The following is a 27,764-nucleotide window of genomic DNA, read 5'->3' on the forward strand; positions in this document are numbered from 1 at the left end:
ATTTTCTTGGAATTTTCAAACTACTTTTTAGCTGATTCTTATGCAGAGAACTTAGGGGTTATTTGTTTACCTCTTAATAGTTTCATTAGAAGGTAACCTCTGGATCATTAAGAGGTGAATCTTGTTTGACAAAAAAAAAGTCTGCCCCTTAATGGTTCTAAAACCCTCTGAATGATTTTGTATCCTAGATCTCCCTTAACCATTAAAATCTTTAATTTCATTATACACAATTACCAAAGGATTATATTTTATTTTGTATTATATCATGAGACCCTCTTAATCATTTTGACCACTTAATTATTCTGCACCAAACCATTCAATAATTGCCAAACAACCCCTTATACATATGTATATGTAAAAATTGAGTTTGAAAAAAAAGAAAATAAAAAAGTGTATTAGTTTTAGAGAGAAAATGATGATTTATTATTATAGTAATAAATAAATAATTAATTATAAGACACAATTTTATATTTATTTGAAATAATATTTGTTTAAAAACGAGGAAAGTGGCATAAAAGAAGTGGAAGTTTGTACGGTACAAGCTGAAGATGCACGTCACATTGAAATCCTCCTAGCTATTGTCATCAAGAGAAAGCAACCATAAGCCAGTTGGAAACCCAATACATCTCTCTCTCTCTCTCTAAAACTACCTTTCTCTCTCTACACACCCCACCAGGATTATAATCAAAAACCAGAATCAATCCAATTTTGCTTTCACGAAACCCTCTCTCATTTCCAAAAATTCCTTCAATGTCCACTCTCCATCAATACCCAACTGTTTTCTCTTAGTTTTGTATAACTCTCAACCTCATCAGATCGCCGGCAACCATGTCCTCAGGCTTCCCCGGCGGTCATCCAGACTACTTCAACATCAACACCACCACCGGCGCCGGAAGATCCATGTCTATGATGAATTTGAACAACAACCCACAAGGCTCTTACCGCTCTCCGCTTGCCGGAATTCTTGCTGACCCATCTTCTCAGATCGGACTCCGGCGACCTGACTTGATGGGGAAAAGATCTCTGGCGGAATTCCAACACCATCAACAACTCCAACAACAAGCTGCGTTTTTCTTGAGAAACGTGAAGCCAAGGCCTTACAATCAGCATGTATCGCCTCTCTCTCTTATGGATTTTTCGAATTCGCCGGAAGTTTCTTCGGTTTCTAATATCTCCTCTTCATCGTTGTCGTCTGTTCCGCGGTACGGTGTTCCGGTTCTGCAACAAGTTCGTCCGCCAACTGCACAAGCCTTCAATCTTGGTAATGGAAACTTTAACGGCGTAATGGGTAGTTATCAACATAACAATCGTAGCAATTTTTCGCGTATTTCTTTACCTAATTTAGCTGCGAAACAATCGCCGGCGACTCAAGAAACGGAGGGAAAGATGATGAAACGTCTGCAAGAGCTTGAGAAACAGCTTCTGTTGGATGATGAGGATGGAGAAAACGATGTTTCCGGCGTTACTAACAGCGAGTGGTCGGAAACGATTCAAAACATACTCGGTTCGACTCCGGTGCAGAAACCGGATAACACTGTTTCTCCTTCTCCTACTTCCTCGTCTTCTTCGTCGTGTGCATCTTCCTCTGCATCTCCGGCGACTACGGTTTGCCCAAAGCAGTTGTTATCAGACGCTGCATCCGTAATAACGGACGGCAAAACAGACTCAGCGGTGGAAATCCTCACGCGCGTAAACCAGGTATCAAACGCGCTTGGTACTCCTGAACAACGATTGAGTTTTTACATGGCGGCGGCGCTCCGATCACGAATGAACGCAAACCTGACGACGGCGTCGGAGTTGTACGGAAAAGAGCACATTTTGTCAACTCAACTTCTCTACGACAAATCCCCATGCTTCAAGCTTGCTTTCATGGCGGCCAACAACACCATTTTGGAACTGGGGCAGGCCGAGAAGAAATTACATGTGGTAGATTTTGATATAGGCCAAGGCGTTCAATATGTGTACTTGCTTCACGAGATTGCGGCGGCGCGTAAGGTTGACAAAGAGACACCCATTTCATTAACGCTTACAACTTTCACGGATTTTGGTAATGGGGGTGCTGAAAGATTGAAGCTTGTGGGTGATGGTCTCAAATCCCTTTCTAACAAGTTGGGTGTTTGTTTTTCTTTTAATATTTCAAGTTTAAAATTATCCGATCTCAATCAGTCGGCTTTAATGGTTGAATCCGGCGAGATTCTTGTTGTCAATTTGGCTTTCAAGTTGTACAAGTTGCCAGACGAGAGCGTGACGACGGAGAATCTGAGAGACGAGGTGTTACGGCGCGTGAAGGGGCTGTCACCGGCGTTGGTGACGGTGGTTGAGCAGGAGCTAAACGGGAATACGGCGTCGTTCGAGATGCGCGTGAATCAGGCGTGTGGGTATTACGGGGCGTTGTTGGAGTCGCTGGACGCGACGATGGGGAGGGACAACCCGGAGCGAGTTAAAATCGAGGAGGGACTGAGTCGGAAAATGGTGAACTCGGTTGCGTGTGAAGGGAGAGACAGGGTTGAAAGATGTGAGGTGTTTGGGAAATGGCGGGCCCGAATGAGGATGGCTGGGTTCGAGCCAACAGTCTTGAGTCAACTCAGGGCTGAATCGTTGCTTTTGAAGCTGAACTCAGGTACACGTGGCAATCCGGGTTTCACGGTGAAAGAAGAAGCCGGTGGGATCTGTTTGGGTTGGATGGGACGAACTCTCACCGTCGCATCGGCGTGGCATTAGTAGAAATTGGACTTGTAATATCCATTTTAAACTATAAATATGAAATATGATTTAGTGTGACTTGTACCATCACAATTTATAACTAATTTTTAATTTTATATCTATCATCTTCCATATCCTATTAATTTCTATTTGAAATTTGATATAATATATGTTTATGAACTAAAATTAAATTCTTGAAATTTAGCCAAGATCCACCATGACCCATAAAACGTAGTTGACAACGTTCGTTTTTTATCAAACCATCTCATAAGACTCGATGCTCCATCGCTAACTTCTTGAAAATTGAAATAAAGATGGAACCACAAATTGAGAGCCACACCCAAAGGGGAAGAACTAGGTTTGCAATGTGATTGATGCCACACCTAATTTGAAATAACCTACAACGAAATCATCAAACATAAGTATCTGAAAATAAGAATTCACTAATCTTATAATGTATAATACTACAAACCAAACATAATCAACAAAAGTCTTCACAATCCAATACCAAAACAAAACTAGAAATAAAGTCAATGGCTTAATATTGAATGTCTAAACATCGTTAGTTCGTCTCATATCGATGTAAGACAACAGTTGAAATCACAAGGTCTTGCCTCCTACTCAACTAGACCTTCTTTATTTCCTTGCTAATACCAAATTTGCCTTCTCTTGAAATACAAAACTAGGCAAACAATAAGTTAAGTGAATTCATGTTAAAACATTTCAAAATCTTCATGCGGATGATGCTAGAATCATATTGAAAATATGTGTGTATATTATGCATCGTGCTGTTGAAACCAAATTCATAGTATCGTATCATAAGTATGGGAACACCGTTGAAACATATATGCACAACATATATAATGCATTCTATATACTAAAGCTCTGTAAATGATCTACATGGTGGGGAAGACCTGGTACATTGATACTTGACACAGTACAAAGGTCATTACTACACACATATATTCTACCTTACTAAAACTAGGGATTACATCTATTCTTTTTGAAACTGAAGGAACTTCTCAATTTTTGTTCCCACACATACAACAAAAGTACTATTTATGTGCATAAGATAGTCGGTATATCAAAATATTTTTAGCAAGCGTAAACAATTTAAAAGCATGCGTAGATCTTAACCATCAAATTTATAAATAATACATTAACATTCAACAAAAACCTAAAAAATGAATTCTTAATACTTGTCTTATAATGAGAATATCCGATGAAGAACTCTCATCAGACAAAACTCAAAATTATTGACATCTGAACCTCAATAACTCATAAAGGTTGACGCTTCGGATGTTGATCCCTCATCGGATCCTTAACTTATACAAACTTGTGAAGATCAAATCTTTGATTTGATTATTCTCCATCCGATTTGGAGAATCTGATTGACCTATCATTTAAGGTCATTCCATCTTGAGTTTCAAAATTCTACGTTTTATACTAAGTTGTTTAAGAATCCGATGAATACATTTCATAAGTATTCTGTAGCTGGAATCCATTTAAGATGTATAACTTAAATTTCAAAATAAAATAGGATTTTTTACTTGTAAAAGTCTTGTAACTATCTATATTCATCCAAGAACTAACAACCTTCAACAAAATCGCAGACTAGTTTATGTGAGGTCAAAATCGTCACCGAAGCGGATTAGTTTGTCATCTATCCAAGACGAAGATCAATAGAAAATAAAGCCAACTAGTAGTCTAACAAATACTATTACTAGCAAGCCGAACTTTGGAGTTCAAACTTGTCCAACAAGTCAGGCTCACCAACTCTTCCAACACTCATCCTAGTATGGGAACATGCCATCCAAAGTAATTTATAAACACTATTTTATTAATGCGATACTTTCTTCACTGTTTGCTCGGCATACTAAAGGATGAAATAGGATAACAAGTATCTACATCAACTACAAGGCTGAAATGAAGAATACAAGCATGCATGGATCAAGAAATCAGATGAAGACACATGTTAAAGTTGGATAGCAACACCTAATGCAATGGTGGCTAAAGAAGGGCACCTTTGTCTTTCATTTCTACTCACTCGTTTTAAAAAGAACTCCTATGCAATAGTTTATTAGGCGAAATCGACATCAACGTTTGAAGAACTATATTAGTCCTTCAAATCTGTAAGAGTACCCTCTTCTCTCACTCTTTTAGTGTTAGCAACTTTGTCACCAGTCAAATTGTTAAGATCATAGGTCTTACCTTCCTATATTTCGCAACAAATATGTAATTCTTTGTTTTAATACACAATATAGAATTAAAAGTGAAAATATGATGTGTTTGTATTCAACCACCCTTCTACAAAGTATAAACACATCTTGTGTAAGTCATTACTTTCTAGGACCAACAAATGGTACTAGAACAGTTTGTTTAGTATTTCTAATGACAAAAACTTAGCAAATTATATTCCAAGTAAAAAGTTCAAAAGGAAGAATACCAGGAATTCTCAAGGTAAAGGAAAAGCAATGAAGTCCAAAGTACAGGTCAAAAATGATTTTTCAAGACTATTGGAAAAGGAACCAGAAGAAAATACAAGTGTGTGCCTTATGGCATACTTCACTGAACTAAGTGGTTCTGACAAGAAAAATACTAAAAGTACATCAGCTGTCTCCAAATCTATCTCTTAAAAAATCTCAAGTTTAAAGAAACATGTATATTTTTCTTCTCCCTTAGTTAAAATACATTATTCTTACTTATTCTTCTCTTTCTAACCTTCTCCTCAAAATATTGATCTACTTCACTTCCTTCTCAAAAGACCCATGACTAGTTATCTTTCAATACTCATAAACTATGCATCAGAAAAAGGACCATCAAGCCACTTTTGGTGACAGTTCAAAAGGATCTAATTTAGGATATGGAGTGTTGTTGGTCCCATCCGGATCTACAAGAGTTTATAGGTAACAACTTGTAGAAGGGGAGGGGGAGGAGGGATGAATAAAAACACAACTTTCACTTTAAAAATCCTTTATTGATAAAGGCGATGAATACAAAATTTTACAGATTGTTTGCGGAAAAGAAAAGATACATAACTTATCTAAACAATCAAAGAAACACACAAGTTATAGAAAGCGAGAAAGAAAAGACTTGCTGAATGAAAAGGTTAAGAAGTCTTGTGCTCTTCACTGGTTAGAGTGGTTGAGGGAGATGGGGGAGTATCTTCTTGGGTAAAATGATCTTCAAAGCAAAGAAGCTTGGCTTAGACTTAGATGCCGAGAAGGAGAAACTTCTCAACTATTTATACCTATTGCATTAAATGCAAGTCAGAAGGTACAAAGCACGTGGCAAGCTTCAAGAGGTAAGATTGTTTTTTGTTGCACATATACATAATTTAGCCATATATGAACATTGTCTTTCACAAAGTAGGTAAGCACGCTTGAAGATAGTAGAGTGACTCTGTACACTACTTTACTTTGAGAGGTACGGGTTTGTCCTTTGTGTGTAAAAGGACAAGACAAAAACTAATCTTGTTCAACAAGATTCATTTGATCGTTGACATTGGAATAACACTAAGGTTTCTTTAGTGTTCGCTGAATCTTGAGTAAGTTTCATATTTGTGTAGACAGACCTGTTATCATTGAAAACCGCATCAGATCACGAACTTGCTTGTCTCTGTCTTCATTATTATCTTTGATATCACTGAAGGTTCTATGGTGTGAGTTTTGTCTTCCTGAAGAATACTTGTCTCTAAGAGAATTACAATACATGTTCAACGGTCACTGAATAGACTCAATGATGATCATTGAAGCTCAATACATAGATAATACACTTCGTAAGATAAAAGATAAAAAGGATCATCCTCAAATGCGTCAATAACTTTCAACAAGTGGCATATGTAGGTGTCAAAAATAATCTTCTAAGTATTAATGAACTATGTGACAAAGATTTCTCTGTCAATTATGTTGAAAGAATATGTACTATTCTCTCCTCTGAAAATGTAGAAATTATTTCTGGATTTCGTAAAAACAATGTCTATGTGATTGATATCTCATCAGATTGATATTCTCTTCTCCATAATGTCTATTTCTTCTCAAAAGCTTCATATGAGCAAAACTGGTTGTGGCATAAACACCCGTCTCACCTAGATTTCAAACCATCAATAGAATGTCACAAAAGGGGCTGGTTAAAGAACTTCCCTTCTTGTATTTCACAAAAGAACGTTGTGTAGGTCTTTTAAAAAGAGAAACATTCTAAATCTAGCTTCAAATCCAAAAGTTGTTCTTCCATCACCTCTCCGATCCATCTCCTTCACATGGATCTATGTGGATTAGTGAACATCTAGAGTTGGGTGGAGAAAGATATACTCTTATGATTGTAGATGAGTTTTCAAGATATACCTGAGTTTTTTTTCCAGGCAAAAAGTGACGTAACTGAAGAATTATTCACTTTATCAAAAAGATTAAGGTACTCAACAACACTTCAGTTCACTCTTTATGGAGCGATAATAGAATAGAACTTAAGATATATATTCTTGAAAAATACTGTTCAAGTAAAGGTGTTTTTCAAAATTTCTCTACAACAAGAGTTCCTCAGCAAATGGTGTAATAAAAAGAAGGAACAAACCTCTATGTGAAGCTGACAAATCTACGACTCGTGATGCCTGGCTCCCAACTTATTTTTGGGCTGAAGCTAAGAATACCGATTGCTTCACTCAAATCGAATTACAACTGTGAAAAACCATTAAAGACTCCCTATGAACTATTCCATGGTCGAAAGCCAAACATCGGATTCTTTCACACTTTCAGATGTATATGTTGTATCCTAAATGATAGAGATCATATTGAAGAATTTGAACCTTACTTCGATAAGGAGTATTTGTAGGATATTTCTTTTTCACAAAAGCTCTCAGAGTCTACAATTGAAGAAGACATACATGCTCATTTTGACGAAAATATTACACCACTTTCATCATCCACAAATACATTCAATGAAAATGAGCTCAACGAATGGATCTCTTCATATCTAATGAGATCCATTTGGAAATCCTCTCCAAACATACTCCAGGTTCAGTCTTTTAATCCTTCTTGTGCTTCTGAACCATTCAATAATCAAACTGAGATATATGAGTCTCCCATGATTATAAGTAATGTTCATCAGCCAATTGTAACCTTACCTTCATCCAAAACCTTCTATTCTCTCTCCCCAAATACCTCATTCGATACAACAAATATCTCTCTGTCTATTCCTCTTCCTCCTGTCACAAAGTGGACAAAAAGTCACCTTATAGAACAAATCATAGGAGATCACCAAGAAGATTTGCAAATATGTGTCTTTATGTCAAAATCTTGTCTCCAATAGAGCCAACAAAAATTAAGAATCCATCGAAGATCCAAGTTGGGTAAGTGCAATGCAAGAAGAACTTATCCAATTTGAGCAAAATAAGGTTTGTAAGTTCCCAAACCTGCTCATAAGACCATCATTGGTACAAAATAGATCTTTAGGAACAAAATGGATGAAGATGGGATTGTCATCAGAAACAAAACTAGACTTGTGGCTCAAGGATACAGAAAATAATAAGGAATCGATTATGATGAAACACTTGCTCCTATAGCGAAAGTTGAGGTTATCAGAATTTTTCTAGCATATGTTGCTTACAAAAACTTCAAAGTGCTCTAGATAGATGTTAATAGTGCTTTTTAAATGGAAAGTTGTTAGAAGAAGTATATGTGAAACAACCTCTAGGATTTGAAGATCCAATTCATCCTGATCATGTATACAAGCTAGAACGCTCCTCGGGCATGGTATGACACTCTATCCACCTTTTTTTCCTTGATAATGAATATAGTCAAGGTACTATTGACAACACTCTCTTTCTAAAAAAGGTTGATAGTAATGTCATTCTTGTTTAAATATATGTAAATGATATAATATTTGGTACAATAGCTGTTTTTTGTGCAAGAATTTTGTTGATCTTATGAAAAGCAAATATGAAATGAGAATTATGGGTGAATTAACCTTTTTTCTTGGTTTACAAGTCAAACAAATCTCCGAGGGAATTTTTACTAGTCAGTAAATATATCAAAGATTTAATAAATAAATTTAAGTTTGACAAATGTTTACCCATGAAAACACCAATAGCTCCTCCATTAAAGGTTACCCTTTAATCTAAATGGAAACTCAGTACATGTAACCAACTATAAAGGAATGATTGGATCTCTTTTATATTTAACTACAAGTCGTCCAGATATTATGTTTTCTACATATCACTATGTAAAATATAAGGCGAATCTGAGAGAATCCCATTTTTCTACTGTAAAAAGGATTTTCAGATACTTAAAAGTAACTCTAAACCTAGGTCCTTGGTATCCCAAAGACAAAAGGAATAGGTACTAGTAAAATCCTTGTCCCTTTTAACTGTTTTGAGATCTTTTTCAATGGTAAATTTTATTTATGGAAATCTACTTTAATTGTAAATGATTAAAAGGAAAGAATAAACTTCATAATATTAATAACTAAATACTGATAGCATATTCAATGACTAGAAAGGTTTCAGTGAATGTAATATTTAAATTGAACTCATAAGTACATGTGCCATTTACTCTTTTCTAGGATCCTTTTCAGTTAATCAATCATTTTATTGAAATATCTTACAAGAAAAAAAATATTACAACTGATTAAAATTGGTTTTGGTAGGCTTAAAACATAAAAGCTATACACTGAAAGAAAAGATAACGAAATACAAGATATTACAAGACTAAAAGGCTTGTCTAATGTAGATTGTCGAAGTTGATGTATTTAGGGACATCTTCTCCTTGAATCTTTCTTCTGAGCATTTCCTTTCGAATCTTGCGGTCCATCACCTCTCCATATAGATCTTCGTTCAGCCAAGTTTGAAGATATTCCAAATGAATCATAGGGCAGAGATGGAACTTAGATATTTGCTGAAACCTGTATTGACCATCATAGTCAATAAACATAAGTTCATATTTAGGTTTCACATGTACTGTGTTGGGAATATAGGGTCCCGTCTCAGGCAGTAACTGATCAAACATTGAGATATCTGGCTTCTGTCTATCTTTGAAGAGTTCATCCACTGAGAATTTTGTTTCATGCTCATTCCTGTGGGATGCACCTTCTTCATGGTCAGATAAGGTTATTCTTCGAGAGGACTTCTGTGGCAGAGCAAGAACCTCAACGATCTTTGACACCTTGTTGAATTTTTTGTTAAGAGCTTCTTCAATGTAAGACTTATGCTTGGATTTGGACTTTTGTATTGCCTATCGAATCTCGATCCATTCATAGAAATCATACTTACTGAGAAAGGAGGGATACTCAGTATCAACATCGTCGTTCTCTCGGAAGATGACTATTGAAACTATAAGAGCACCATCTTTCATTCGACCACTAATAGTGACGTATAAGATCTTGTGAGGGCTCATTCTTGTCTTGATTCTTTCTATGCATCAGTTGAGGTCACGATTCTTCAGCTTCAGCACTCGTTGTCTTTTTTGTTCAACTTCTTTTAAGAGTTGGGCTTGAGCACTGAGAGGATCTTTCTTCTTGAATTCTCTTTCAGCAAGAGCTTAAGCAACTAGAGTCTTGGCTAAATCTAGACTGTCTTTAAGTTGTTTTCGATGTAGATTCAACTCTTGTTTAGCTTTAAGGGATTCTTCACATTTAGCTTTAGAGAGAAAGTCAAACTTACCATATCCAGAGGTACGAAGAGGAATGTTTATTATGGATTGGTCAAGTTGACTTATAAACTGAGACATCCTCAGGGCTTCTTCAACCTCTGAACATGCAGGTTGTCTAGACGACTTCCTAGGTATGATGTTGCAGGCTTCATCTTCATCTTCATCATCCTCAAGGATTTTAAAAGATGGAAGATGGATTAAGAGACATAAGGTCAGTGTTGCAAATATAGAGAGAGGTAGAGGGATAGACGATTCAGATTTTGAGGAGATGGGTACAGACCTGGCAAAAGTGTCTGTATCCTCAGATTGGCTAAGTGCACCAAGAACTAGGGCAAGGTTTTCTTCAGCAACTTCTTTTCCTTTGCCAAAGGAGTGCTGGTGTGATGATCTCTCCCCCTGGGAAGCAGGTTCCTTGGAGGAGATTCCTGTGGTAGGTTGTCTTGGAATGATCTGAACTAAGAAATCATCATCATCGTCATCATCATCATCATTTCCACCAAGATCAACACTTGCATCTAGGATCTGAGGCTCAGAGTCCTCCTCCTCCTCATCATCATCTTCATCTTCATCACCAGCATTTGGAAATACAGATATGGAAGGATGAAGGTCTTCATGGTCAACAATAGTAACCACAACATCATCATCTTCATCGATGGCATCAGGATTTTCTTCCTAACATCCTCAGCAGCTGTATTCTTCTCCATAGGTTCCTCTTTAGAATTTACAGAGTCTTCTACCCCTCTTTGTCATCATCAACATTAATAGCTGAGAGAGGGTGGCGAGAAACAAGGTCTTCCAGATTTAGCTCGATGAAGGAAATTGCTTCGGCTTGATGAAGGTTGAATTCAGCGACCCTGTCCAGCTGCTGATAATCAACTTCTCTGAAGGCAGGTTCAGGAACATGTGCTAGTTGTTGAAAAAGTTGGAAAATATGTTCAAGGATTTCACCCTGCCTGGTAAGTTGAGCCTGAACATCTTCAACCTTCCTAAATAGAGTAACGACATCTTCAGAGTTTTGCTGGATTTTTGTCTTCATGGCGTTCAATGCTTCTTTGACTTCACGCACCTTAGATTGGACAACAGAGAGGCCGTGAGTCTGGTCATCCTTTGAGGGCATTCCCTGGTACACTTTATTCATCTTTTTTAGGACGGTTACAATGGCATGGATCAGAAGCTTCACATCCCCATCCATGTCATAGGCATCAGTATCGGTGACTGGGGGTTCATTCTCCATAGGAACTGTAGAAATAGGAGAACACTAAGCATAAGATAGCTCAGGGTTAGTAATAAAGAAAGAAAAAGGAGGGGTTGTGGTGTATACCCGAGGGTTCATCAAGAGTACCTGAAGGATTACCATGGAATATCTCAAATGCGCTGTCTGATGATCAACAACATGTATATGAGAAGATTTGAGAGGAGCATCCTTAGGTCCTATGGTGATGTATTCACCAATAGTGGGACAACCACTATAGGATCATCAATACATGTAATAGAGACCGAAAAATGAGGGGAAAAGAGAATGGTTGAGAAGAGAAGTGAAGGTTCAACAGTGGTTATGCTGGGAATTACACATTCAGTGATTTGAGGCACTAAAGTGGTTGGGGTAGGATCCCACATACGACAACAACTGAAGATATTGCTGAAGAGGAGGGAGGGTAGCAACATATGCCTCGGGGTTAAGGCAAAGTTCAATAGTTGAGACCTGTTGAGAGGAATCATGTAGATTAGATGGCTTCCCCTTTGTGGCTTTCTTAACCCTCTTTGAGGAATTAAGAGTGGCTTCAAATTGTGTCCTCTTGCGAGAGGATAAGGTTGTAATAGCGGGGATAGACTGAGGGGGGTTTGCCACATTCGTAGCTACTGAAAAGAAAGAAGAAAAGGAGCATTGGCTACCCTCATCATTGGAGGGAATAGACCAATGTTTGAAGGCTTGGTCTTGTGATCAAGAATCTTTGATCCAAGCTGACAAATGGGCGTCACTCTAAGTGGGGTACTTGGTAGCTAAGATTCTGGATAGAATCCCGCTCAAGAACCTAATGTAGGACTCACCGTTTCTCACTAACGCTTGTTCAGCTTCCATACCAGATCATCAAATATGAGTTGCACGTAGTTGACATTGATGTTTCTGATAACTGAGCAACCAATTTTTAGCACCACCCGACTTGATTGATCTTGGCCACCTGTCTTCTCACTCATGCACTAAATGAAGTGTGAGAACAAATATTTCCAGATTGCTGACATCCGATTCTTCTTTATTTTGGTCAAAGACTTGTTGAGCGTAGATTCAGAGTCTTTCTTTAGGGGCCAGTTGTAATGAATATCGTTTAAAATTTTGACGAAGTCATCACTCTCTGGATCGTTGGAGTAGGAAGTGGACTTTAGGTGACGGAGAGCAATCCTAACCATTGAGAAGCCAAAACTGACCATCATATTGTTGATCATACAAGGAGATATTGACGATCGAGTTTCCATCCTTGTTCTTCACAGTCTTTTTTTCAGCGGTGAACTAGAATTGTCTGAGGATATCCTTCACTATTACAGGTTGGAAGGCGAGGGCATATCCCAGATCGTAATTTTTCAAGAACTTAGTAGCATCCACAAACTGAGGTATGTCTGTGGGGATTTCGAGAAGTGCAACGTGATTGTTAGGTTTGAAGGAGCAGTCTTCAAGGGAAAGGTTCACGTTCTTATTAGCAGCCATTTCTATAAAAGAAGAATAGAAAAAGGAATCATATACATGGTTTATGTTAGAAAAGCACTATAGGAACAAAGTTTGAAGAAAAAACTTTGTTTTGAAAAACCAGAAGAAATTAGGGTTTTCAAAAAGATTTTTGAAACTTGGTTAAAATAAATCAAGAAGAAGAATGATTTACAAAACCGGTTGTTTGTATTTAAAAGGAAGAAAAAAGTTTTTAAATAACAAACAAGTTTCTTAAAGATTAACAACCAAACAAATAATTTACAAACCTGTTTCTTGAAAGAAGAAGAAGAAAACTAGTTTGAAGATTTTTGGGAGTTCTTGTTTGTACAAAATACACAGATAGAGTATTTGTGTTCGCGTAAGGAAAAATGAGAGAGTAAGAGAGGTATATATAGATGAGATGAGAGAGAAAGAGGAGAGAGGAAAATGACGCTTTGAAAAGATGTGCAATGATGAATTTCTTTGCACGTCATTTTAAGATGGCTGGGTAGAAAAAAAATGGACAAACGTGTGTTATCAAGATGCGCATGAAATAGTCAATTAAATTAAAAGTTTTAATGATCATAAAATATGACTGTCCATCATATTTTTTCTTTTAAAACATTTTGATTATTGAATAAGAAAAGTGTTCGGCGATAATTTTAAGTTTTGATAAAAGAAGAGAAGTATACATACCTTAGAGAGAAAGATACATTTACTCAAAAGTTCAGTGATAGATAAAAAAAAACACTAAAACATCTCTTATTGAACATTTTAATCACTGAATAAGAAAAATGTTCAATGATAGTTTTAAGTTTGAAGAAATATAATAGATAAGTAGACATACCATAGAGAGAAAGATACATTTACTCAAGAGTTCAGTGATAGATAAGGAAACACTAAAACATCTCTTTTAAAATATTTTAATCACTGAATAAGAAAAGTGTTCAGTGATGGTTTTGAGTTTTAAGAAATAGAATAGATAAGTAGACATACCTTAGAGAGATATATTTACTTATGAGTTCAGTGATAGATTAGAAACACTGAATCATTTCACTATATATCATTGAGTCTTTCTTAGAGCTGAAGGAATTAAGCCTCAACGTTTAGCATTCCAAGTTCGCTGATTAAAATATTGAATCTTGTTTCATCAAGAGGCTTGTAAACATATAAGCTAGTTGTTACTTAGTGGGCATGGAGTGAAGTTTAATATTACCATTCATAACATGATCTCTGATAAAATGATATCTGATCTCAATATGTTTGGTCTTAGAGTGAAGTACGGGGTTGTTTGCAACTGCAATAGCACTGGTGCTATCGCAATAGATAGGGATCTTAGAGAGCTGAAAATCATAATCACTTAGCTGATTTTTCATCCAAAAACTTTGGGCACAACAGCTTCCAGTGGCTACATATTCAGCTTCAGTAGTTGATGTGGACATTGAGTTTTGCTTTTTGCTTGTCCAGCTTACCAACTTTCCACCAAGAAGCTGAAAACCTCATGTGGTGCTCTTTCTATCTATCTTGAAACCTACAAAATCACTATTTGCACAACTAATTAGGTTAAACCTGAGTCTTTAGGTTACCAAAGGCCTCGATTAGGAGTACCCTCAAATATTTGAATATGCATTTTACAACAATCAGATGGGATTTCTTTGGGTTCATACTGATATCGTGCATACAGACAGGTAGAATACATGATATCAGGTCAGCTAAATGTAAGATACAACAAGGAGCCGATCATTTCTCTGTAAGTGGTAACGTTTACAGGCTTTCCATTTGGATCCTTATTTAGTGAGAGAGGAGGAGCTATAGATGTCTTCATTGATGAACTGTTGGTTAAGTTGAATTTCTTCAACATACCTTGACATACTTACTTTGATTGATAAAAATGCCTTTATCAGATTGCTTAATCTGAAGACCTAGAAAATATGTCAGTTCTCCCATAATGCTTATCTGATATTCTTTCTTCATGTGTTTAGAGAAGCAAAAACACAAATAGGATTAGTGAAACCAAATATAATATCATCGACATATATTTTGACTAGAATGTTATGGCCTTGACTTCCCTAAGAAATAGAGTCTGCTCAATTTTTCAACGGAACAAATTTCTCAGAGATGAGAAATGAAGAAAGAGTGTCCTACCAGGCACGAGGGGCTTATTTTAACCCATAAAGAGCTTTATCCAATCGATATACATGATTTAGATACTTTGGGTCAATAAACTGTTATAACCGGGTTTTCTACAAACCTGGGTCAAGGTAACCTTATGTTTTTATTATATGAATTATTTGATAGCATGCACATTATCTTGATATAAATACATGGATTATGTGCATATATGTGAAAAGGTGACAAGATGCATACATGATTTTATATTGGCATATATATGTGATATGGAGCACATATAATGATTGGAATATTTTATGAAGATGATATATCTTCATTGTTAAGAAAAAAGATTTTAAAACAATATTCTACACCGCCCAAACCATATTAAAATAATAAAATCCTTCACTGCTTTTGAAAGGATATTTAAAGAAAGAAAAATATAAGATTTCATCTTATCACTTTATCTTTTGGAAAAGAAATCTGTTGAGAGAGAGAAAAGAGTGTTGTGGCGGTGAAAAGTGTTCTTGAAGAACTTGTGAATTGTCCGTATTATTATCTGCAGAATATGTGATTTTAAGGTGAGTTTTTGAATTACTGTTTGTTTACAAACTATGAGTTTTAATCTACTGTTTGAACTTATAAACTATTGGGTATTGAGGGCTTGAGATTTAAAAAGAATTTGGTAAAGTTGTTTCTAAACAGTTTTAAAAGAAATGTTTTATGATTCTGAAATGAGAATCTGTTTTGGAAAGATTAAGGCAGAAACTGTTCTTTAAAAACAGTTTTGGGAATAATACCCTGTTTTGAGGATTAAAATAGATGATTTGAGAAATCATTTACATTATAGATTGTTCTTGAGGCTTAAAAAGGGTTTTGAATATAAACCTATTTTAAGACCATGATTGCGTAAAACTATGAACGAGGTTCACTTTGACAGAAATAACTGCAGCCTGTTTTTGGATGAAATAGTTCATATGAATTTCAGGGGAAATAAGGATGGTTGTTGTGTGTGTGATGGATATAGCTGTTACTATTAAGGGAAATATTTTTTGGATGTAATAAGGATGGTCGTTGTGTGTGTATGGTATAATTATTGCTATTATATCTTTAAGATTACAACAAATTGGAGTTCTCACTTCTTGTTGATTTGAGAATTTAGAGATGTTGTTCTTATTAGAAATAATATTATTGATGTTATGGTTACGGGAAAATATGGCCTATGGTCATTAATTTTGGTTAAAAGTGTTTCGGAACAGAATGTTCATTTTTATGAGGAACCAAAGGAGCTCTCGTTGGTCCTCACTATAGAACCAGAGGATTATGGTTATTGATTTGAGAAATGTGCAAGTTCTTAGTAAATGTACTAGTTGGACCAGAGGCTCTGTATCTCTTGATAAGAGCTTCTGTGTCAAAATCGTATTCCAAGAAGTTTTCAAGAAAATGATTTTATACTTATAAAGTTTTCTTACAAACGACAGAATAGAGGGGCTCTGGTTGGCCTGCGTGGGTTGGACCAGAAGCTCTGGTTGGTCATGTCTTTTGAACCAGAATCTCTAGTTAGTACAACCAGAGGCTCTCGTCGAACATGAACTCTCTTTTAATCATTTTTAGTTATGGAAAAGCTATTTCCTTATTTACAAAGTTAAGACAAGGAATATTATGAGAAATTACTTGAGCAAGAGGCTCTAGTTAGTACAACCAGAGGCTCTGGTAGAGGAACAAGAAGGGCTCTGGTCCTATTTAGTAAAATATTTCTAAGCTTGGTATTTGGAAACAGAGGCCCGATGGACTTAAACAGAATGTGATTTTCTCTCCTGATTTTCAGAATGGTATATTTTAAGTAAATGTTTTGGTGATCCACACCCTGCATTACATAAAAAGGGATTCTCACTAGACATTCATGTCTAACCCTCATTTTGTGTTCTCAAAATATGTGTCCAGGTAATGATAATAAGGGAAAGAGCATTTTGTGAACTATTTCTCTATGTGCTTAGCTGTATGAAAATCTTAACTAGCCATGTTTTGGAGTTTAGATGTTAAGATACAAGAACATGTACTTTTGGAATTTTTGAGTTGTATATTTTATAGTATAAGTCTCTTGTATTATGGACCTATGTGGGGGGAAAACATGTATTCTATGAATGTAATATGTGTTATATGCAATGTATGGATTTGGGGGTGTTACAGAGTTGGTATCAAAGCCTGAGTTTAAGAGATTTAGGTATTCACACGCATGATGCCTAGACTTAAACTGTTTTATTGCATATTAGGGTCCTAGATATAGTTAGCACCTTTGAAATAAATATGATAAGTTAAGAGATCAGTGTGTAAGGTATTTTCGGATTACATCTGGCCAATGTAATTTCTAATTTACAGGTACATAACTGAACTTGGACAGTTTATTATATTTGGGAATGTGAAAACATGTGTATTAACTTTGTTGTTTATAGATGATTAGTAGATCTAGAAGGTCAGAAAGGATCACCCGCCCTAATCCCAATGAAGAAGAAGATACCCATGTTTTTACTCCTGTTGGTACATCTGAAGGCAGAGGCAGAGGCAGAGGCAGAGGCAGAGGTAGAGGAAGAGGGCAAAACAGAGGACATACCAGAGGCAGAATAAGTCAGCCATAAGTTAATACAAATTAGGCCAAATCTAACTCTGAAAACATGAATCAAGAGCATATGCCTCAACCAGAATATGTGACTAGAGACATGCTGGCTGAAGAGATGGGAAAGCTAAGGAAACCTTAACTTCCATTATGGGAATCCCTGCCAGAATCGAGACTGGCAGAGTTGACATTAATCCTGCTATTCTATTTGTCAATAACAGGGAAGGAGATATAAATATGTTTCTAACTTTAAACCACCTATCTTCTCGGGAGAAAAGGATCCAATCAAAGTTATGTGTTGGATCAAGGAAACATATTATGTTTTTAACACCATTAGATGTGCGGAAACAGACAAAGTCCAATTTGCAGTTTCAATGCTGAAATCAAATGCATTATTTTGGTGGGAAGTAGAATCCTTAGCCAGAACAAATATTTTGCAAACTATGACATGGCCAGAGTTTATCAACAGATTCAAAGAATAGTTTTGCCCAAAAGCTGCTACTAGACAAATAGAGGAAGATTTTCTGAAGTTAGAACAAGGAAACGGAACAGTGAGGGAATATACAGAGAAATTCATCGAATACTCAAGGTTCACAGAACATTATATCGCTTCTGAATTAAGGAAAGTAGAAAGGTATATTTGAGGTTTAAAGCCCTTAATAAGAGAATTTGTCATCGCAATGAATCCTGCCACCTTTCCATTGGCAGTAGATGCAACCGAGATCACAGAAAGAAACAAGAGTATAAGTGAAGAAGGAAAACAAATCGAGAAAGAAAAATGGGAGGGGTCTTCGGCAAGTTATCGAAGATCAAAAGCTATCAAATCTAATAATAGATCAATGCAGAAACCAATGGAAAGAGCCTGTCCCTGGTGTCGACAGTATCACCAAGGAGAATGTAGAGCAGAACCAATAAAATGTTTTAATTGTGGTGAAATTGGGCATACTTCGAATTTCTGTCGGCAAAACAGAAAATGTTTCCATTGCAATTCGCAAGACCATTTCAAGAACAATTGCCCACAGTTGAAAGCTCCAAACTCACTATGGGAAGCAATACATCGATTGGCCGTGGGAGACCAAGTATGGGTAGAGGATCGGGTGGGGCGCGGGGTCGATCTTTTCAAATGACCCAACACGAAACTACACCCAATGTAGTAACAGGTACTTTTTCAGTGAACTCTTTACATGCTAAAGTGTTATTTGACTCGGGGGAAATCTTCTCGTTTGTATCCCCATCATTTGCTTTATGTGCCCAAATGAATTATGTGCCTCTTGACGAAAAATTAGTAGTTAATACTGCTAATGGTCAAGTCTGTGAATTATATGTTCAATAACTACTCTATCATAATTGAGGGATGTGAGTTACCCATCAGATTATTCCCCATGCCTATGAAAGAGTTTGATGTCGTAGTAGCCTTTTTCTTAGATCGTCCCACTCTAGATGTTTTGGATTTCTTGGCATGTGTTTTCACTAATGCTTTTCTTTTCTTTCTAGGGACTACCACTGTTGGCTCACCACTAATGGATGTCTAATTCATATCAGGGAGTGAGTCGTTACGGCTTGAGTTGTGTGTGTCATCTACCTCTGTGGTTTCCGTATGATAGGTTAACAAAGAAATTTCCTTTGTTTGCTTATTGATGGTGAAAGTCGTTATGTCTACTCGAAGGTGTGGTTCAAACTCATGAGGCAGGAAAAACATGGCAGAATCATCTCCAGCCACTTCTGCCTCACCACTATCCTCTTCTTAAATAGAGGTGGACAACCTCTCAATAGGAGATTTAGAAGGAGATGATACCTTAGGTTCCATTGGCAGGGATGCCATAGAAGTGGGTGAAACAAGTTCCTTAGATGATGATTGGATTGTGTAGGATTGCGCTTTGGTGGCTCATATCTTAGGCTTCACCGCAGGTACAATAACAAGAGATGTACACTACTCCTTTGCTTAGACTTCCTTGACTTGAATAGATGGAAAAACCATAGAAGGGTGGACCATTCTGTAGAAACCCAAATCCTCAAATACTCTAGTGATTAATGCTAAAGTTATTAGTTGAGCGGAAGCAATAAGCAAAAACTCTAGTTTGTTAAAAAGAAACGACAAGAAAGCAATATTGAAGGTCAAATACTTTTTTCGGAAATTATCGAGTCAAATGTATTTCATTGCTTATGAGAATAAAACGATAACACCAAGAACATACAGTAATGTGTGAAATGAAAATATCTGAAAAGCTATTTCTCACAAGTGCTAAAATATCTCACACAATATTTGCAAGGAGCGCGTCTTCCGTTGGTAAGGAATACCTTAGACGATTTACCTATATATAGGCGTTTCCAGAAAAGGCATCTTCTAGAAAATGCATCTTTGGAAAGTCAACGCATCCACCAATCTACTGTCTCCATGTGTACTAAGTGTAGCAATTGTTTCTGCACACATGTTGCAAGGAGACAAGACCACTTGTGTAATTGAGACTGGCTTAGGAACCAATATGTAAACGGGGGAAGTTTATACTCAGAGGCTCTGCATGTACTATGTAGAGGCTCTGTGTCCAGGACTCAGGCTCTATATCCCGAGTACTTAGCATCATTGGCACGTGACTTTGGTCTTGATCTGTTTTATATTCCAGCTCTATATCCGAGATCTGGTTGCTAGCCGCTTCTAGACAACAAGTCCTCTTCGTTTAGACAAGAGACATTTTACTTACACTTTTACATACTAACAATCTCCTCCTAAGTGTAATAAAAAGAACTTGCAATAAAATAAATGTAGTCTAGAAAGCAAGAGGCCAACATGGTCCTCTATAATATCAATTCAATAATTAAAGCAAAAAGCTGAACAAGGTACAAGAGCTCTATGTGTGTTGAAGTTGCATGAACCTTTGAAGAAGGTCACGAAAACTCTAACAGTTCATCTATTGATCAAATTAGCTATTCTCTTACTTCTCTTGACGTGGGGTCTTCATCTCCTTTCTGTATGACCTTCTTCCTTACCCAGAATAGTGTTACGAATGTGTACTTGTATTTTTCAAGGGCTCGAAAGAAGACTTTTTCTTTATGCTCGTTCTTGTAGATGAATCTCAACTCTGGCTCGACTAAGATTGTACCTGATTGGATGTGTTCAATGTCTTCGAGATGTTCATTTGGTGCTGTGACAGACAGTTGATCCACTCTAAGCTCGAGCATTATTTGGAAGTCCACTTTGCTCTTTTACTCGAGAAGATTGCTCATCATTTTCCTTATCGCATAGTTGGCAACGACATACTTTATCCCTCTGTCCCTCCTTTGATTTACAGAGTATTGAGATCCCATGGGTTCAGATTTATGAGATCACAGTCTATGAACACACTTTTCTGACCCTTAGATCTTTCCACCGTGTACTCATGGAAGATGATCTGGTTGTAAGCAAAGATCTTCTTCTTGATGTCCAACACTTGTTTGATTACATTGTTTAAGTAAACTTCGTAAAGGGGCAATGTATATTGCCTGAGGAACCTCTGTCTTACGTGGTCTTGAAGCATTGGATGCAAAGTTGACTTCTTGAAGGCCATCTCTTCCCGTTATTTGTATAGGAATCGGTAGATCTTCTTATTCGAGACAGGATCTTTTGGCGCTTTAGTTCTTGGTATGGGTCTTCTCATGGCACCCATTTGATCATGAATTTCTTGAACTCTTCTTCTTCTTCTTCTTCCTCCTCCTCCTCCTCCTCGTTGTCCTCCTCCTCCTTCTCCTGCTGCTGCTTCTGCTACTGCTCCTGCTTCTGCTGCTTCTGTTTCTTCTTTTCCTGCTGCTTCTCCTGCTGCTGCTCCTTCTGCTTCTGCTCCTCCTTCTTCTTCTCTTTCTTCTAATCTTTCCTATTTCACATGCAGAACAAAGAGAGTTCTTATTGAATCTGATTTCTTGCATACCAATGACAAGATCACAACTTACAAGTTCTGATGGGATAATCTGTGTCATATCCAACTGTCTTCTTTTGTTGCTTTGGAGATTAAGCAAATAGGCCGAGAAACAGTTAGAGTTGGAAAGTTAACTGTACACAGATTACCATAACGTTCAACACGAATTACTTCTATCCCTTCAGAGTCCATTATTACACAACCATTGATCGAAAAACTTCAGATCAAAATTATTATCACAAAGATGACTAGTACTCAAAAGATTATGCTCTAATGCTTCAGCATAGAAAACCTTCTTAATTGTGACAATGTTGTTTGATAGTGTGCCATAGCATTGTACAAAACCTTTTTCTTTATTCCCAAACGTGACTGTTCTGCCATAATTTTATTTAAGTTCAGTCAAAAGGTGCCTGTGTCCTGTCATGTGTCTGGAACATCCGGAATCTACATACCACACATGACAATCCTGTAAAAAAATCACAGAGATTTAGGTACCCATTTCCAAATGGTTCTAGAGGATTAGAAATTACATCATGTGAATCCCAATTATCAATCAAATCAGATAATCTTCAAAGTAGAAATTGATAGGAGAGAAAAAATTTCACCATGCTTGAAAGTATATTTCTTGAGAGAGAATTACAAAAGTGATTAGCAAGACTACTTACAATTAAACTTCTAAAAACCTATTTATACTAAGAAAGCAATAACACTAACTATACCAAAATGGGAGAAACAACTAAAATACAACTTGTCAGCACAATCTTGCACCCAACATTCTCCACCTTTGGATTCAAGTTTGAGAAATTGTAAATCTTGACTTTTTTAGTCCAAGAAGCGTTTCAATCCTCCTTAATGCACTCCGATATTGCAATTTGTCATCTAGCAGGTTCAGAGCATTGATTAGTAGATACCTTTCCTTCAGACTCTTTCTCTCCTTTTCTTCAGCTTTATCATTATCAGCTCTAATCTTCTCAAGCGCCCGATGCAGCATCTTTATTGTACCGTCACAATACTTGTTCAACTCACTGAATCTCATAAACTTTTTTATTCGACCTTCAGCATCATAAACCACTCCAAACTCCGGATCTTCAAGAATAATGTAAAGAGGATAGCCTTCAATATCTTCAAGGTCTTGATCTAGTCTCTTCAAATTTATAATCTTCTGATTATCTTCAAGACTCATTTGAATATCAAGAACCATCGACACTTTAACATGACTCGTCAAATATCTCTTGATAGCTTCTAGAGCGACAACTGCTCATTCTCTTCTGACTGTAAGATTCTGCAGTTCGTGATACATATGCTCCAGATCTTCTAAATAAAGATTCGAGAAAATAGCTTTGCTGAAAGTCCAGACATGTTCATCCTGCCTTGTAACTGTAAAGACTGGATACCAAACTCTGAGGAGTTTATTGGCATCAATTTGCTTGATGGACACAATACGAAGTCTGGTTCGTACTTGACTTATTGGAAGGTGCTTTGCTTTGAGAAAATGTTTATACTACAATCGATATTCTCGGGTCTTTTTATGAATCCCGAGAATTTTATCAGCACTTAGAGCTTTGTGGTGCCAAAGAAAAATGCCGAAGTAGATGTCCTCCATATAAGGTTTTCTAATCCGATCCCTGTCATACCTTGGAACATTGGCCCAAATTGCAAAAGGCACATAATTCTTGGAAAATACATATGCCATTCTCGGAGTTTCTAAAACGCCTTGATCAACTGCAGTGGGAGGTTCAGAAGAAATCTGATGATCACCCTGGAATGGAAAGATCGGATCATCTTCGTTGATGTCAGCTTCAAAGTCAAAATACATTCCAGATGACTCATCAATATTATCCATGTCTTCGCCAAAATCTTGAACTCCACCCAGTTCTCTAGAAAATGCTTCATTAAAGTCAACATTGGCAGACAAATCCAAAAGCAACCTTGTTTCTACAGTGGAGTCTGCCGGCTTTTCAACTATTGGCTCAAGCATTGGATTTGCCTCCATGGCTATCTCCGTTTCAAATATTCTCTGGCCGGTTGTCCTTTCTTTTGAACTTTCACGAATAGGACTTTCTACATTGATATTTTCAGAATCTGGCTCCCTTGTAACACCTTCAGCACGAATTGTCGACTCAGCCAGCCTCTGTCTTTTCCTCTACCCCTCATGATGATCAGGATCATTCGGATCATCATGCCTTCGTTTCAAGGAGGTGGCTTGAGCGCGACAAGTGTATTCTAAAGTTGATACCCTTTCAAATAGAGCATCAATAGAAATCTACATCAAATACATTGCTTGAGTGTTGGATGCAATTAACTTGCTAACTTTTGAAAAATTAGCCGCAACTACATCTTGGAACGCCAAAAACTCTGAGGCTCGAACGGTTGGATTTTCATTTACAAGCTGTCTAAGGAGCCCAACCAAATCTGCATCTGCCGAATCAGGATTTTGAGATAAATTAATCTTTGCATACAACGGCGATTTGAGCTCATCCACCGATTGTTCTTGTGCCCTTGGAGGTTCAGACACAGGCGGTGGTGACGACACAGATGGTTGTTCTTCAACTGTAGGCTCCTTACCCTTCAACATTCTTTTCAAACTAAGAACTTGTTAGTCCATATGATCCTGAACAGCCTTTAGGGCGCCGTCCAAATATTCTATTGACACAAAGTCAGGTAAACTAACACCTGGATCACTTAGATTACAAGTTGTAACAACAGTTGGAAAAACTATTATGCCTACGTTCAGTGTTGGCGTAATAGTTGCACTGGTAGGACTTCCGACCTGTCCTAGTGATAAGTTAACAAACTCCACTCTGGTCGTTCTAGCAAGCTCACTAAGAACTGCAGTTTGAGCAACAGATGCTCTCGACTCATGTGTACCTAAGTGCATCGGCTCAAGACTCGAGGTGCACAGAATCGATGTCATAGGCTGGGGCAGAGGCCTACTATCTTCAATATCTACATTCTCCGATTGAGAAGCAGATAGATTATATGCTAAATCCCCGTGAGAAGATGAAACAACTGCTTGTTGAGAAGCAGTTGAGTGGCTGGGAGGGGTGTGCAAATGCATAGCTGGGCTAGCTATGTCTGTTTCAATTCCAACATTCAACGAATGAATGTCGATAGCAGATGTGGGTGCCTGGCTAACTGTATCAGCTGGAATAGGAGCATTTTCTTCATTTTGAGCTCCACTCACACTCTCACCATGTTTTTCTCCTTTCCTTTCACTCAACCTTTCAGCATTTTCAAGTTGTACGCCCTCATCTCCTTCAACTAGAATATCCTCCAGTAAACGATGGAAATCATCGTAGCTATCACCAAACTCATCAACATTAAAGGATAAAGAATGAAGACTTGGGAAAGTCTGTTGATCTTGAATTTCAGGAAATATGTCTTCAATATTTTCAATAACAGCTCCCACTTGAATATTCTGTGAAGCATCAGGATGAGCGACATTATCATCATCACCATTATCATCATCATTTGCACTAGCCTAAGTTGCCTGATCATTTGATGAAGTATCTTTCGAGATTGAAGAAGAAGCTGTGGAAGTACTTTCGGTTAAAGTACTATGCTGATCAGTCTCCCCGCTCCAGATTACCCCTCTCAATTACATTTTCTCTCAGCTCACAACCCTGTTCAGGTAACCCATATTTCTGAACTCTCTCAGTTATATCTAAACCTTCTCCCTCAGCTAAGGCATGGGTTGATCCCGGGGTAAGTTCAACCGGTTCTGGTTGAACTAAAGGATCTATCACTCTCCTATAATCTATTACACACTGAGCACTCTGATCAGGCAAATAACTCAATTGAGATTTCCATTATAGAATCCAAATATTCAACTTTAATATGTTGACGAATACGTAACATGACGAATGATGGCCCAACTTCACTGTCTGCCCTGGCCAGAATATCATCATTTACGTTCATCATGGCTTTGATAATAAGTTGTAGAAATCTCTGAAAAGGTACAAACTTTCTTGCTTTTGATGGGAATCTTTTGGCATTAACCAGCTCGATTAGTTCATTCCAAATGATAAGCGTGTAATCGTAATGACGCGTGAATACATTGCCATTAAAGAACTTCAGTAAGGGACTTCTACAGGTATCAATTCCGGTAGTCTTGGATGTTAGGCACCGATTGAGGATAGAAAATAGTAAGTGCCATATCGACGGAAGAAATCTTCTCTTGAACTGAGACAGATTAGTTAACTCTTGCGAGTATCCTAATCTTTTGATGTCTCTGCACAGCTCGTCATCAGTGATTAGCTGTTCGAATCCTGACGGAGTTGGTCCTGCTAGACGTAGAATTCTTCGAAGTCGTTTCAATGTCAACCGACTTGTATATTCGTCTACATTGCTTTTGAAGTAGTAAGTGACACTATCTTTTGCAACTGAAAGTTTATTCCAAAACTGTTGAAGATACACCATCGGGACAGAAACGGTAACTGAAAAGGCATAGGCTATAAGGTGTCCACGAAGGATTTCAGGAATAATTTTGTATTCGGAGGGCATGTCAAAATTAAAATTATGGTTATTGGGTTTTATATCTAAGTAGAAGCACTAGGGAAAAAGAGATTCATCTGGTATAGGGATGTTGGTTAGCTGGTTTGGATTATTAAGGTTGTCAAATCAGGCAAAAGGAATGTGATATTCCTCGTCAAACTGGTGATTTTCAGCCATTTTTCCTGTAAAAATTATGAAATGTTAGATCCAGAGAATACAATGCTAAAAAAATTCTAAAAGACTTAGAAAAATTTAAAATTAAAAAAAATACTAAAACTAAAAAAAATACCTAAACAAAATTTAAAAAAAATTTAACTAAGGGAAAAGAAAAAAAAAATTTAAAAATAATTTCTAAAAAAATCACCCGGATTACTAATCCGGTTAAAAGGGAAAAAAATTCTAAGTAAAAAAAATCATCTGGATTACTAATCCGGTTAAAAGGAAAAAACCAAAAAAAAATCTAACACATAAACCGGACAAAACACACCGGTCACCTTCTCCGGTGAGACAAACTGGTCAAAACCCTAAAACCTAAAACTAAAAATTAAAACAAATCAAAACCTAAATCGATAAACCTAAATCGATAAACCTAAATCGATTAACCTTTGAGGTCATTAACTTTGTGTTCATTAAACATGATCATGAGCGATTTACCACTTAGAAAACTTTGCATTCAACAACAGATTAAGAACCAGATCCAAGATAATAAGTCCAATATCGATTTTGAGTTCATTTTAGATTTATATTACATATGAAGTCCAAAAACAAAGTCCAATCAAGTCCAAATAGTAACAGGTATGAACCTTAGAACCAAAGATGAAGAAACAGAAGTCGATCAATGAATTCTTGAAGAACTTGAGCGATTTAACACACGGACACGAAGATGAACAGTGATAAGCGATAATAGTGAAAGTAAAAAGTGAAAGGTAAAAATCGGACGAGTATATATAGGAAAGAGAAAGACCCTTCAACTTCTAATCCGAACAAGGGTTGTCCGGATTAAGATAAATCGGACAAAGAGTTGTCGATTTAGACAATGCTCTCACCACTAAGTCACAAACTGGATGATAAATCGATCAACACTATGAACGATAAATGCTCACATCGTACAATAGAAATGAAGACTAAATCGCACAAAACTCAAGTGATATAGACTTAAATCGCACAACACGGCAAACGATTTATACATAAACTGCTCAAAGAAGCAAACGATTTACACTTAGTCGCACACAAAAAAGAACAAGCGATTTAGACAAATCGCACACAAACATCAAGCGATAGTTAAATCGCACAACTCCTTGAGCATATCTAATCTTATCCGGATAAGAGTTTATCGAATAGCCTTTTGTTCGGATTAGCCTAAATCGGATACTGTGTTGTCCGGATATGAGATATATCGGACAAGCTGTTATCCGGATTATTCTAAGTCGGCCAAACACTTATTATTTTAAACTCTAAATCTTTCAAAAATTAGACATTTGTATGATAACCTGTAAGAAAAGTTTAACCAGTTAGTACATACAAATATATTTACTCCCCCTCAAAATATGAATCAGTAAAATACAAACAAAAATTCCACACTCCCCTTCAAATATAGATTTCCACTATCAAAAGATTAAAAATCACATAAAAATTAC

General features: G+C 36.9%; 1 protein-coding gene across 1 annotated transcript; it reads left to right on the forward strand.

Annotated features, from left to right (window-relative positions):
• The first annotated feature begins 676 nt into the window (after positions 1–676).
• On the forward strand, positions 677–2,815 carry LOC112525723 (scarecrow-like protein 8). The gene has a single exon (XM_025135960.1). The coding sequence runs from the start codon at positions 829–831 to the stop codon at positions 2,719–2,721; it is 1,893 nt and encodes a 630-aa protein (XP_024991728.1). The 5' UTR covers positions 677–828; the 3' UTR covers positions 2,722–2,815.
• The last annotated feature ends 24,949 nt before the right edge of the window (positions 2,816–27,764 follow it).

The sequence above is a fragment of the Cynara cardunculus genome (assembly GCF_001531365.2).
Source record: "Cynara cardunculus var. scolymus isolate 2C chromosome LG 13, CcrdV1, whole genome shotgun sequence".
NCBI classification, from domain to species: Eukaryota; Viridiplantae; Streptophyta; class Magnoliopsida; order Asterales; family Asteraceae; genus Cynara; species Cynara cardunculus.

Bases quoted from the DNA above. Each gene is read 5' to 3' on its own strand.
- LOC112525723 (XM_025135960.1), top strand. From the start codon at position 829: ATGTCCTCAGGCTTCCCCGGCGGTCATCCAGACTACTTCAACATCAAC.